General features: G+C 42.0%; 1 protein-coding gene across 3 annotated transcripts; it reads left to right on the forward strand.

Moving 5' to 3' along the window:
- The first annotated feature begins 688 nt into the window (after positions 1–688).
- On the forward strand, positions 689–5720 carry LOC129153091 (uncharacterized). Of its 3 annotated transcripts, none has more exons than XM_054731924.2 (5): positions 689–920; positions 2296–2414; positions 2497–2652; positions 4127–4216; positions 4997–5720. In XM_054731924.2, the coding sequence occupies exons 2-5, from the start codon at positions 2379–2381 to the stop codon at positions 5312–5314; spliced, it is 600 nt and encodes a 199-aa protein (XP_054587899.1). In that variant the 5' UTR covers positions 689–920; positions 2296–2378; the 3' UTR covers positions 5315–5720. The 3 variants fall into 3 exon arrangements, with proteins under 3 accessions (XP_054587899.1, XP_054587898.1, XP_054587897.1); XM_054731923.2 differs by lacking the exon at positions 689–920 and adding an exon at positions 946–2062; XM_054731922.2 differs by lacking the exon at positions 689–920 and having other exon boundaries at positions 949–2414.
- The last annotated feature ends 8919 nt before the right edge of the window (positions 5721–14639 follow it).

The following is a 14639-nucleotide window of genomic DNA, read 5'->3' on the forward strand; positions in this document are numbered from 1 at the left end:
CTGGCTGACCTCAGACTGTGTGGGCCCTTTAGCAGAAGATGAAGGAGCTTTTTCACTGACACAGGAACAGGAGGTATCGCCTTCCCTTCGCAGCAGCGCTCATTCATGCCAGACACAATGCGTTATTATTGGTTTTGAATTGAAATGTTAATTTTGGGAACTGGGCAACTGAGTCCGAGAGTTTGCTCCCGCTCGTTTCTCATTTTTCACCCGGTGGTCGGTTTCGTCTGCTAGCTTTAACCCTCAGCTCTCCTTCTGTTACAGCACTCTCGGTAATGAGCGAGACGGCAGCACGCTGCAGCGCTCAGCTCCTCCTCTCCGACTGGACGCTGCCCTCCGTGCTGGAGGTAAAAGGTTAGTGTTAAGAGGTGATTCCTGCAAGGCACCCACAGAGCAGCCGCTATTGATCCTGAAGCCAGAGAGGAAGGAAAAAAATCTGCCTTTTCAGGGCCCGGTGGTGTGAGACCAGCGGGTCAGCACTCTGCTCTACACACTGAAATAAATGATTTTTTGGCCCTGTAATTATTATTTCAACTATCTATATAAATTCTACTAAATAATATGAATTCACTGTTTTTACTTTAAAATAGCTATTTTTCATGTAGTGCATTACTTGGTGATTGTTTGTAATTATGTTTCCTCATTTTTGTATGTAAATGGAATCCTTCAATCCAAGTAATATTCACTTAATCAGTTTGTTGGCTTACTCAGTTGATATTTCTAAGTAAAATGTAATAGAGAGACATCATTGAACCCTACAACCTTCTGTATTCGGAGCATGACGTCAAAGCCCCTCCCCCACTCTTCAGAGGCCTTCATCATCGTAAGACAGTAACTGTGCTTCCTCATGCCACGTTTCATATGTGTTGGGGAATTCATTGAGTGAGACGTGAAAGAACTAGCACATTGGAGCCAAGACGGTAAGTTTTAAGTTAATCAAACTATACGTCCTCGTTGGCTCACTGACTTCTCACTGAAAGCAGCAGCAGCTGCGGTAGCAAATGGTACTTTTTCCTGCTAGCTAGCTAAGCTAACTAACTTGGCTGACACGTGTCCTTTTCGCCTGGAAAGGCCCCATTAATTAAAGTTCGCGTTTTATCAAAGCCAGACTTGGTAAAGATTATACTTGCTGGAGTGAGTGCATTTAATAATTATAAACGCATTTTACAGAAAAAGTTGCAAGCTGCCGGTGCACTGGTGTCTGTTAACTTTGCGCCACCCATTACATTTCACTGAAGTTGGAAGTTATTTGACTTGTTCTGTTGTTGAAACTGTTCCAATGGACTTGAGTTTAACACAATAAAATGACCACGGTCTAATTTCATATCATTGCTGCAGTTTTACACCACTGTAATAACCATTAATTTGAATAAATAAAAAACTGCTCTCCACAGCTCCATTTTATTCATGTTATAGTCAGAAACATACGCTGTGTCTGCATCCTTCGAAGGACCCAGCCCACGTCGGCCGAGTAGACCAGATGTTAACGGCTGTGAATTTGGACAGGCCTAGCCTTCATGAATTCCCGCCACTCCCTCAGCGAATGTTCCATCGCCTAGCAACAGTGGACCCGCTGAGCAGAAGGGAGAAGGAACTTCAAATGATGGAGCTCGAAGTTTTTAGATTTTTAATCATTTCCTTGACTGCTGGAGAGCTAATTCAGAGAAAATACTTTCGACAAGCTGAGCCTGAGCAAAGATGTGATAATAGTTTTTAATACTTTCTAAGGGTCTTAATTTGACCAAAACCGATTTATCACCTTTTAAGATGTTTCAAGACCCAGCGGATACCCTCTAGTAAACAATTCACATTTGTAAACAAAAATAAAATCCAAGATTTTAATACAGAACTGATTTTATTTAGATATTTCTTTTATATGTACATGTTTAATCTTTCTTAACCATTTTTTCTAGCAAGCCTGTCAAAGTTCTTCCTTCTCTCCTGTGCCCTCTGCTGCTCTGCCTCCCTCTGCAGCCTCATGTCCTCCCTGATCAGCTCCAGGAGCTGGTCATCGCTGTCACCTTCCCCTGGATGCCCATTTTCTCCAGAATAGTCTTAACATGTAAGAAAAAAAAACCAGGAAGAGAAAAGAGGAAAACGGCTTATTCCTTTCATATTTTCGCAGAAAAAACTAAACTCAAACGAGTTATTTAAAATATGAGATGTTATTGTACCTCCATGTCACAGCCGCCAAACACTTTGTTCCAGTGAACATGTGGTCCATCTCTGCCCTAAGCTTAATAAGTCCCTGGTTTTCTCATTTGTTCCTAAAAGACAAACTTCTATTAAAATCAGGGGGAAAACGTAGCGGGAGAAGTACGACACCGAGCGGCCGAAGAACTGAGGTTGTCAAGGATTGTCCTGCAATCAAAGACCTCATGGAGAGATGGCCTTCTCTGTTCAGTGAAAATCAGGTAAATCCAGTTATTGTTCATGCAGTGTGAGATCTCATGAGTCATCATAAACATGATTTTGTGTTTTTATTTCTCATTTCAGATCAAAGAAGAGTTTAAAAGACTGACCACGGTGCATCTGGAGCAAACCTTTTTGTCCAGTTTGGACAGGTTTACTCCAAAACTCCTGGCAATGTTTCAGAAGAAGGGCGGGACTGCAGGGACCAAAATAAGACCAATGCTGGACTCACTGAATGAGGTAACCTTTCTAATTATTTTAATTACACAATTTAATGATGATGATATATGCACTGTAAATATACTAGGGCTGCAACTAATGACTATTTTAATAGTCGTCGACCAGTCACCGACTATTGAAACGATTAGTTGACTATCGGATAATTATTAATTTTTTTCTTAAATTTAGCATGCTTTCATTATGTGAAAAATTATAACACAACAAAGATGGGTACTTCAATGGAAAATGCATATGTTACTGAACTTTGCTGCTGATAGGCCAATTCATTTTAAACGTAAATAAAAATACCAATTAGGCACAGTGCTCAGCTAGTATAGACATAATGCATAAATAAAATTAAAATACTTTTTTCAGGCATAGTCAGGCATAACATTAAATCTCTCTTTTTTTTAAAAAGCAAAAATATGTTTAAAAATATGTACCTCCAACACTAAACGTGTTGGCTTTCTTGTTATTTAAATCTTACCGAGGTGAGTCAGACTGTTTCATTCCAACTGTCCAACGTGCTTTCTCGTTAAGTGTTCATGCATCACCGAGGTGCTGCCGTGATACGCAAGGACTGCTTTGCAAATAAGCAGGTAATATTCACCCATTTTCTGGGGGAACCCTGATGTATGTATGTTACATATGTTATAGGGCTGCAACGATTCGTCGACGTTGTCAGCAAATATCGACAATAGAAATTGTCGACAATTAATTTCATTGTCGACGTTGTCGTCAGACATGTTTTTTCCGACCGAGTGAGGCATCTCACTTCATTACAATCTCTGCCCAGAGTGGCACATGCGCAATAGCATCTCTGCTGAGCATCAACTAACAGAAATGGCGGCGTCCAACATAGCAGCTACTCGTACCAAAACATCTAAAAGATGAGAGCGTTCTAGCCTCGGTTCGGCGAATAAAAAGCTTACCTGCATTATTTGCAAAGCAGGCCTTGCGTATCACGGCAGCACCTTGGTGATGCATGAACACTTAATGAGAAAGCACGAAGGACAGTTGAATGAAACAGAGTCTGACTCGCCTCGGTAAGATTTAAATAACAGGAAAGCCAACACGTTTTGTTTTGGATGTTAAGTTTTTTAAATGTATTTTCGCTTTAAGATAAGAGATTTAATGTTATGCCCGACTGTGCCTGACAAAAGTATTTTAATTTTATTTATGCATTTATGTCTATACTGACTGAGCACTGTGCCTAATTTTTATTTACTTTTAGTATGAATTGGCCTTTCAGCAGCAAAGTTCAATAAAATATGCATTTTCCATTGAAGTACCCATCTTTCTTGTGTTTATTGTCATTTTTCATATAATTAAAGCAATCTCATGCTAAATTCAAGAAAACTTTCATAATATCCGATTAGTCGACTAATCTTTTCAATAGTCTGTGACTAGTCGACTATTAAAATAGTCTTTAGTTGCAGCCCTATTATGTTATGTTATGTATTTTCTGCAATAAATTGTCTTTTGTGTTCAATAGCATCATGTTGATGGCAGAAGGGACATCATCATTAGTTGCTTAGTTGAGTATCTTGGAGAGAGTGGAGAGGAGCTGATCAAAGACTATAAGGTACCTGATGATATATCATTATAATGAACATGTATAGATACTTTATCATACATTCCTACCAACCTGTAACTCTACTTTCCCCCCAAAATGCACCAGACTGATGCGTTTAAATATAAAATGTCCAATAATTTTGTTCTGGGGGGGCATGTCCCTGGACCCCCCTAGAGTACTTTAATACTTATCATCTTTTTTACCTCAGAGAAATCTCAACACCCACACTTTTAAACACTGTGTATGTGAACGGGTCATTCCAAATTTTTCAGAAACAAGAATACTGACCTTAAAACCAATCAAAACCCCAATAGTGACTGCATGTAAACAATGTGTGCACACACCCCTCCCGGGCGATAATTTTCAGTCAGATGAGAATTTTTTGCTTCGATCCCTGCTCAAGACGCATATTTTTCATATCAGGCTTTTAACTGATGCTTTTACCCTCAAATCTCATGAGAATTCATCTTGCAGCGCAATGTTACCAGCCTGAGAGGCTGGAGTGCTCTGCACCTCTGTGCCCTGACCATGGTGGTCACTGTAGCAGCGCTCATTGTGGTCGTGGGTGTTGATTCCTCTCAGTCTTGATGGCCCAAAAAAGTGTTTTTCTTTGGGATTTCAGGGTCAGACCTGTGAAGCACATAGTGTAACTTTGCATTTAAAAAGTGCCATGTGAATATTATTTGATTTGAGTATACCTCTTTTATTTTAATATTTTTTTTCTTAACTGCTTCTTTTACTTGGAATCTGTTGCTAGTTATTCATAATTGTGGCTTTTTTTCCCCTCAGGATGTCAACCAAGAAGCGGCGAAAGAGGACTGCAATGAGCACTTGATGAAGGTTGCTGTTATCCATCCCAGTGTGGCACAGGACAACCAAGATCCAGTGTACGTGTGTGTCATTATTGAGGGACTTGAGGTTTTGCAGGACTGCAAAACTGTGACAAACGCTTGCCTCCTCCTCATGGGAGTCATCTATGCTGTCAATTTAAGTTATCCACAGAAACTGAAATATACTTTTGAAGCATTTCAGAAGCTTTTCCTTGAGCTTGACAGCCTGAGAATGTCAGCAAAGGTCCAGTCTCTGCACAAAAAACTTCTACAGTGAGTGGTCAAGTGTTAATTGTGCTTTTGTTCAGCACAAATAATGTTTACGTTTGTCAGTGATTTCACATGTTGGCCAGTTTTATAAGCTCTTACTGTTATGGTCATCCTATTAGCAAAGGTGCAGTCTCCATGAGAAACTTTGTGAGTTTTATTGCATTTGTATTTGTGCTTTTGTCCAGCACAAACAATTTGTTGTCATTTTATGTCAGTTATCTGACAGTTATTTCAAGTGTTGCTTTTTGAAATTCTAAACTGCGGTTTATATCAATCTCTACCTTTATGCAGTTTTTTACACATTGGTCACTGTATTGAAATTTAAGAAGGTTTATGGGCATGCATGTGCAATGTTATATAGATATTTTTAATATCTACACTTTCTAACATTAAATAAAAATGTCATTCAAATATCCCTTGTGTGCAAATTTTTGTTTTGGGGAAATATTTATTTAATAGAATAGTAAAAAAATTTACTTCAATTTATATTAACAAATACATTATTAATACATATTACTTTATAATTTCATAGAATATAACAAAGAAAAGTGGAGTAAAAAACACAAAGAAACATCAGCAACTTTTACTTGGGTTTTGTAATTACAAGCAATGGTAAGGTGAGTAAAAATTACAAACTGTATGTAAGTATGGCTTGTAACATTTACTTAGGTCTTTTTCATAAAAAATACTTGGTTCTAGAAAGTATATATTACTTAAAAATAGCCTGAGTAAAATTTACAAGCATTTTATGTGTGTAAATACTGTCCTTACTTTTTTTAAGTAAATGCCACTCCAAATTTATTTCAGTGCAGCCTCCCAGAAATGAGTGCATCAGCAGGCCCTGCAGATCTATATGACGGGAATTAAACGGCATAATCAAATTGTTTGTGCAACCATTTAGCATCTCCTTCCCTTGCTGCCGGGAGCCAAACTGACCACTGGAGACTGGCCATCCGCAGCAGCAACAAAGTAGGGCAATAACTAACGGCGATTAGAGGAATATTGATGGCCTGTGACACACAGCATCCTGAAAAATGCTATTTGGTCAAATAGCTGCAATAATTAAGTATATGAGGGTCAGTCAATTTTATCTGCTGCTTTTATTTGGATTGATTATTTCGTAAACTGGCCAGGCTTCAGAGGACATTATTGCTGAGTGGGGTGTTGATTTCATAGCGCAGGTGCTTTGGCCAACTCACACAGCAGCTCTGGAGAGTAAACACACACACAGCTCCCAATATTCCCAACACGAGCGCAAGGGATGAGCCAGGAACGGGAGGAAATACTCCAAATGCAGCTGGAGTTTAAAGGATAAAGGATGCGGTCTCATCATTTCTCCCAGCTGATGTTTTGCCCCTTTGCATGTACCCCCCCCCCCCCCCCCCCCCCCCACACACACACACACACACACACACACACAGACCGTTTAATAAACGTTCGCTGAAAGCATAAAGACTTAGTTGTGGCTGCGTGAGACCTTGGAGCTGTTAATGTGATGCAGTGGTTAAAAATAAACCGGGCCATTTAGAGGCTTCTCTCCCCGCTTGATTGATTGAACATTAACCTGCCGGATCTGGGATATTTCTTATTAACCACAGGTGGCACCGACTTAACCGAGCATGAGGGAAGCGGGGAGATCCGAACGGGCCGGCGTCGACTCGACCTGCTGGACATCGTTTCAACGGATGCTCAGATCCAGCGAGAGATGTCTTCTGAACGAAATGTCCATCTCTGGTGATGTGGTTGAGTTGAAGATTACCCCCCCCCCCCCCCACACACACACACACACACACACACACACACACTTCCACCATATCAAGCAGAACACTGTGGGAATTGCCATGACCTAATGTGTGGCTTATCTCACGTTCGACTCTCACGGAGGAAACCACTTTCCTCTGGTCTGAAAACAGCGACTGAAGCAGCGAGAGGGGTGGGCGGCAGATCCGCTATCCTGCTCCAGCAGATAGAAGCCCCAACATCCCATAAAGCAAAACAAACCGTCTGCTGGACTTTTCCCGTTTTCCCACAAACTTATCAAACTGCAGTGATGCTGAATATTCACCGGAGCAGCTTTGATGTGGGTGGTCAGCATGCACAACGCTCCTCAATCTGACTGGCAGAGCACCGGAGCGGCGCTGAAACGGTGACGCTGTCCTCGCCGTCACCCCGGGAGACTTCTGTTTTTGTGCCCAGGGAGCCTTTTCTGAGAAAATCGACACAGTAAATAACCTTTCAGCCGTTTCCCTTATGAATAATGAACACAGAAGGTGATGGATAGCTTTCAAAAGAATAAAGAATCGACTGCTTCGGGGTTCAGCTGTCAACGCTAATGTGTGGCTTTGGGTCTCACGGCGGCACACAGGTGCCCTTTTCACTTGCAGGCCAAAAATGACAAATGAAATTAACTCGAGACATCTCTCTGCTTCACATGTGGAATCAGACGCACCTGACAAGCGGCTGAAGGGCTTCTCCGAGCCACTCTGACACTGCAGCCCGACATCCTAATATCAATATCTTGTTGTGCAGCCGTAGAATAACCCCCGCCTGACCAGAACACTTTGACTCTGTGAGAAAGAAAACGAGTATGTGTCAGAGGTTGTGGGACTGGAGGCTAGATTGTGATTAGGAAACAGAATCTGTGAGATGACATTAACAGAGAGCGTCCCCAACTGTGTGTGTCTAAGCCCCAGAGCAGACAGGCCTGTCTAAGGTTACCGGCCGTAATTCTGATGGTGAAAGCGCCACAATCAGCCTACTTAATCTCAAAGCACTTCTTTAAACCCAGAGAAAGGCGATCTGTCTCCATTCTACTGTACACAACAAGGAAATGTGATTCATCTTAAAGCGGAGATGCACATTAAATTAAATTTGCCTTTTGGGGTAAGGAGGAGAACCCGTGACACCGGGTTTGTCTGGAACAACAAAAAAGGTGCTTGTGCTTCGTCCAGAGAGAGCTAGGCACAGGAAGCTACTCCGAGCTGAAAGAACAAACCCTGCTCTTCAAAATGTATAAAGAATTAGCATCAAAATGGGCTAAATGTCTGTCCTGCAGTAAAAGCCTGGTTAGAACAGCCATGCCCGTTCCGGTGGCGATGCTAAACAAAGAGGTGCGGATAGGTGTGCATGCATCAGCGTCCCTGATGGTTCCCATTTAGCACAGAAGGAAACCGAGAGCTGGGGCTATTCTGCAAGCAGATGACCCAAAAACCTTGAGATTGTTGATTCAGGTCCACCAGGAGCCCGTGTCAGGGCCACCCGGTCGTCTCGGTTCCTCTTTTGACAGAAAACGTCCTGAAAGGCTATTTGGACCTGTGTCGCTGCTTCTCACCACACAGAAGGCGAACACGAGATGAGATAGATGACCCTGGTCGTCGACACTCTGCTGCACAATCAAAATAAAGCAAAAAAAACTTAAAAACCTGATGATTCAAGAGTAGAATTTGAGTTTCTCATGCTAAGGTCAGAGATGTTTGGGAAAATCTGACATATCCTTGTGGCTTGAGCTTAAACTCCTGCTCTGGTTTTGTACTGAGAAGATCAGGTGTTCCATGCAAAACACACGAAAGTACAGATTAAAAGCTGAATTAAAGAAACAAAACATTAGAGTAGGTGAACAGTTGTTTAATCAATACATTTGCAGTGGTCTCTAGTAGGAATGAATGCCTTATAATCATTCTCTGGGGTGGGGGGGGGGGGGGGGGGGGGGACCAGAAGCGCCTGAATCAGCACAGACACTTTAACTGGAGAAGAGAGTAGAAAATCTCTCCTCTGATTGGCTAACAGCAACACGACTACCACTGACTCTGCGTGCTCTGCAACGTTGATGCTTTATCTCTGAAAATAACACAAGTCTGGAGGAGTTCTGCTGTGTGGTGGAGTTGCTAATGCTAACAGTTAGCTTAGATTAGCCGAGACGTTCTCTGCTGTTTCCTGGACACACACACACACACACACAAAACACCAGCCGTCTACGTTACGGGTCAAGATGGGGAAATCCACGAATGTTAGGCACGTTCACATGCACACCTGAAAACCGAACTGTTGCCCTAAATAGACTCATGGACGTAATTTTCGCTTTAGAAGTGGGGGGGGGGGACACGGGGGGGGGGGGGGTATATCTTTACAGTACACTCTAATGGGAAACAGGCTTCAACACAAACGGTTGTTTTCTGCTTGGTCCTAAAGCTCAACCAGTCAGTTTAACATAGCGTAATGTTGTTTTTGGATGGTAAAAAGTGCAGGGGTCAAAACTTGACTTTGGAAAAAGTGGGGGGGGACATGTCCCCCCCCCCCCCCCCCCCCCAAAAAAAAAAAATTACGTCCATGAATAGACTAATGATGTTTTTTGATTGCAGAAAAACACGTTAGTCTTGCTGCAGGTGAACTGGCTGTAATCATGCTGAAGCACCTGGAAATTGCAGTAGGTACCCGACTTCATCTGCATGTAAACGGCTCAGTCACACTGATACTGGTTAGACCGCAGAAGCAGTCATCTGATAATGTCATCGCCATTATAGACATCATATACATAGACCAACTGCCATAGTGGCCAAATGCCATCTTGGATGGGTCTCTATTCGTCCCCAGTGTATTCCTTTCCACCGAGAAAGGTGCTTACCAAACTAAAAAAAACTCATTTTAAAATGTTTTTTTTTTTCACAAAATCAGACATCTGGTATGGCATGATAGTTCAAATAAAAATGTAATAACATACAATAAATAAAAAAGTTTAATATAAAATCTCTACAGGTAGACTAGAAGAGTCCCACGTGATCTGATTTCAGTAGTAGGATGCACCAAAAGGGGCGTAGCTGTTCTCTCTCTGTCGACTCTAGTTGGGTTTGGAGAGTGAGGGACTCATCCAATTTGGCGGTGATCCTGTTATGCTCTCCAGCGCCCAATGGGGTGTCTACGTATTCACGTCTATGGTCACCACAAAGTAACACATGTAACAGCATCAAACAGCGCAGCACGTACCATATCAGCAGCGGTGTTGTCCATTCCTTCGGCCATTGTACGTATCCTGTTTGTACTCCACCTGCTTCACTCCCCCCAGCATCTGTTTACTACACTCAACAAAAATATAAACGCAACACCTTTGTTTCTGCTCAGATTTTTCATGAGATGGACTTAAAGATCTAAAATTCATTCCAGATACACAATACTACCATTTCTCTCAAACATTGTTCACAAATCAGTCTAAATGTGTGATAGTGAGCACTTCTGCTTTGCTGACCTCACAGGTGTGCCACATCAAGATGCTGATCTGACATCATGAGTAGTGCACAGGTGTACCTTATACTGCCCACAATAAAAGGCCACCCTGGAATGTGCAGTTTTTTTTTTTTTTTGCTTTATTGGGGGTCTGGGGACTCAGAACTGGTGTGACCACCATTTGCCTCATGCAGTGCAACACATCTTCTTCGCATAGAGTTTATCAGATTGTCAGTTATGGCCTGTGGAATGTTGGTCCACTCCTCTTCAATGGCTGTGCGAAGTTGTTGGATATTAGTGGGAACTGGTACACGCTGTTGTATACGCCGGTCAAGCACATCCCAAACATGCTCAACGGGTGACATGTCCGGTGAGTATGCTGGCCATGCAAGAACTGGGACATTTTCAGCTTCCAAGAACTGTGTACAGATCCTTGCAACATGGAGCCGTGCATTATCTTGCTGAAACATGAGGTGATGTTCATGGATGTACGGCACAACAATGGGCCTCAGGATCTCATCACGGTATCTCTGTGCATTCAAAATGCCATCAATAAAATGCACCTGTATTCTTCGTCCATAACAGATGCCTGCCCATACCATAACCCCACCACCACCATGGGCCACTCGATCCACAACATTGACATCAGTAAAGCGCTCACCCGCACGACGCCACACACACTGTCTGCCATCTGCCCTGAACAATGTAAACCGAGATTCATCCGTGAAGAGAACACCTCTCCAACGTGCCAGATGCCATTGAATGTGAGCATTTGCCCACCCAAGTCTGTTACGGCGACGAGCTGGAGTCAGGTCAAGACCCCGATGAGGACGACGAGCATGCAGTTGAGCTTCCCTGAGACGGTTTCTGACAGTTTGTGCAGAAATTGTTTGGTTATGCAAACCAATTGTTTCAGCAGCTGTCCGAGTGGCTGATCTCAGACGATCTCCGAGGCGAACTTGCTGGATGTGGAGGTCCTAGGCTGGTGTGGTTACACGTCGTCTGCGGTTGTGAGGCCAGTTAGATGTACTGCCATATTCTCTGAAACACCTTTGGAGACAGCTTATGGTGGAGAAACGAACATTCAATACAAATGCAACAGATCTGGTTGACATTCCTGCTGCCAGCATGCCAATTGCACGCTCCCTCAATGCTTGTGGCATCTGTGGCATTTTGCTGTGAGACAAAGCTGCACATTCCAGGGTGGCCTTTTATTGTGGGCAGTATAAAGTACACCTGTGCACTACTCATGATGTCGGATCAGCATCTTGATGTGGCACACCTGTGATGTTGGATGGATTATCTTAGCAAAGCAGAAGTGCTCACTATCACACATTTAGATGGATTTGTGAACAACGTTTGAGAGAAATGGTAATATTGTGTACCTGGAATGAATTTTACATCTTTAAGTCCATCTCATGAAAAATCGGGCCTGAAACAATGGTGTTGCGTTTATATTTTTGTTGAGTGTATCTGTGTTGCTATAAACTAACCAGTAATGCTGACTCGAAAGGGCACATGTCGCCACCTACTGTACCGGAGTGGAACGAACTTCGTTTGAGGGTTTGGTATTCTAACGTACCTGTAAACTAGAATAAAGGCTTCTAGTTCATTGCTTTAGAACGGCCTAGATTAACTTAGTTAAATGCATTGTGACGTAGACCTGTCAGGCTTTTCTAATCCTGGAGTTTCTATCAGAAGCTAATGCAGGAGATAGGTGTAGGAGACTATTTTCACGTTCAGCCTGAGTGAAACAAATACTGACCGATTATAGTCAGAAATAATCATTAAATTTTGTTTTCAGTGAACTACACCTTTAAGAAGCGAAGTCATGAGGAGAATTTTTAGACACTCCTCGTTAAAGTAAAAACAAACCACACGGGTGTGTTACATATAGGCACCTCTGTCTAGTTCCTTCACCCCATGAGTGACAGTTGGGCAGGTGTGCCAGATCTGGGCACAGTAAGCAGCGCCTGGGTCTCCTTTGTTCTCAGCGGGGCTTTGACCTCCCTGAGTCGGGCCAGAACCCTCAGCGGGGAGTCCAGGATGGGCCTCAGGCTACGGTTTGTATCGACTCAGGAGGGCCGACAGCTCCAGAGATTCTCCTGCTGCAGCTTCATCTCAGCTGGACCTGCACACACGGGGACACAGAGCTGATCTCAACAATCAGTCAGGAAGTGTGTGTGTGTGTGTGTGTGTGTGCTGCTTCTATACTAAACACAAAAATCCACTTGCTGTCTGTTATGAATGTTTAGATTTACTAGTACTGTAAATTGTAATGAAATGGTCAATATAAAGCAGAATTACAGCAATTAAGGGACCATGTTTTAAAATTAACTGAAAATTTTGATTTTTGGGGAGGATTTGGACATTTGGCCAAAAAGAATTTTTAAAACGAGTCAACTCTCATGAAGATAAACGATGAAATGATGTAGCAGCAGCTCACGCAGCCCTGAGTTAAAGCCAACCCTTTAATGAACCTTCAAGTGTACAGTGAGTGGACAGGAGTGGCTTACAGCTAAAGACGGTAATGCTTCCAGGCTGATGGGCCCCATCCTCCTCAGCGACTCAGCCATCAAGGCATTTAGGCTCAACGAGGAAAAAAAAGATGCTGATAATAAATCCAGTTTTCCATTTGGGAATGTCTGTTAGAAAAGCACGTCTCTGAACTCTGGAAGCTCCTGAAGTCGAGAGTACAGAGACCTGCAACTGCAGCTGCAGCAGCGGGGCCGACCGGGACAGCACCGCTCTCAGTCTGAGTGTGTGTGTGTGTGTGTGTGTGTGTGTGTGTGTGTGTGTGTGTGTGTGTGTGTGTGTGTGTGTTATAAAGCGAGAAAAAAAGCCCCTGCTGGGAGCCACAGTGGAAGAGATCAATCGTACACATTCCTGCCACCTGAGATTCAAGTGTTTCTGTATTACTGCACAGCTCAAATCGATACTACAGCAAGGATCCAGGAGGCAGGAAGCCCAGTCGGCGGGAGAGGTGCTGCTTCTGCAGGATGGTTCTGATCCACAACCGTGTGCAGCTCACGCCATCAGGAGTTAAATCACAAACCTTAACATAACGTATTCTAGCCAAATTATCATTATTAATATTATTAGTGTTGATATAATTAATAATAATAATATAATAACAATAATAACAATTAATAATAATATAATAATATAATAATAAAATAATACAATCAATAATATAATAATAATATAATAATAATAATAATAATAACAATTAATAATAATATAATAATATAATAATAAAATAATACAATCAATAATATAATAATAATAATATAATGATAACAAATAATAATAATAATAATAATAGAGAGGATTATTTGTAATTCAAGCAGTGAAAATGCTTCAAACCCAGCTGATTATTTTGTTCCCATTAGTCAGGAATGTGGATCCGTTTTGTTTTCCTTTCTGTTTTTGGAGGAATCTCTCAGGAAGCCGCGGCGCTGCACAAACACAGCTCAGGGGACCAGATGTGACTGTAAAAAGGAAAGCAGGCACTGTGGGCAAGGATCATTTAGCTTGGACGTATTGAAATCTAAAACGTAAATATTGAGGATTTTGGCCTTCGTGGAGAGACGGGAGCGCCGAGGATGCTGGACGAGAAGAGACAAACAGATCCTGGATTGCAGGATGTGCAGCGATGTGTTAAATTAAAAGCAGCTGTTGAAATACAAAAGAGGGGGGGAAAAAATCAGTTTTCAAAAAAGGCAAACATGTTCGAGTCCGTCGAGATCTTTATTCAGCAATTTGACAACTTGTTTTAAACCTTTGTGAACCGCTCGGTTCATTTGCATTTACATTTATTTATAGAAAAAAAAAACTGTGTGATATTTTCTCCTTTAAGCTGCTTTAAAAAAACTGAATTATTTATAATTACAGCCCTATTTAGAAATACATGAACAGATCTGCAAAAAAAAAATCCTCCAATGAAGACGTTTTATGCTTTAACTTTAACCATTTCAGCAACATAGAACATTTTCAGCAGAATTGCAAAGATGAAATCATCCGTTTGCAGCAAAGCAGCTGCAGAAATGACTGAAAAGCAAGAATATATGAGTGATTTTTTAATTAGTGGTAAATAAAAGCACACAAACACAAAG

This window comes from Nothobranchius furzeri, chromosome 9 (genome assembly GCF_043380555.1).
Source record: "Nothobranchius furzeri strain GRZ-AD chromosome 9, NfurGRZ-RIMD1, whole genome shotgun sequence".
Lineage (NCBI taxonomy): Eukaryota > Metazoa > Chordata > Actinopteri > Cyprinodontiformes > Nothobranchiidae > Nothobranchius > Nothobranchius furzeri.

Coding starts and splice junctions, on each gene's coding strand:
- LOC129153091 (XM_054731922.2), top strand. CDS start 2,163: ATGTTATTGTACCTCCATGTCACAGCCGCCAAACACTTTGTTCCAGTG. Junction 2,415..2,496: donor CTCTGTTCAGTGAAAATCAG/GTAAATCCAGTT, acceptor TTCTCATTTCAG/ATCAAAGAAGAGTTTAAAAG. Junction 4,217..4,996: donor AGCTGATCAAAGACTATAAG/GTACCTGATGAT, acceptor TTTTCCCCTCAG/GATGTCAACCAAGAAGCGGC.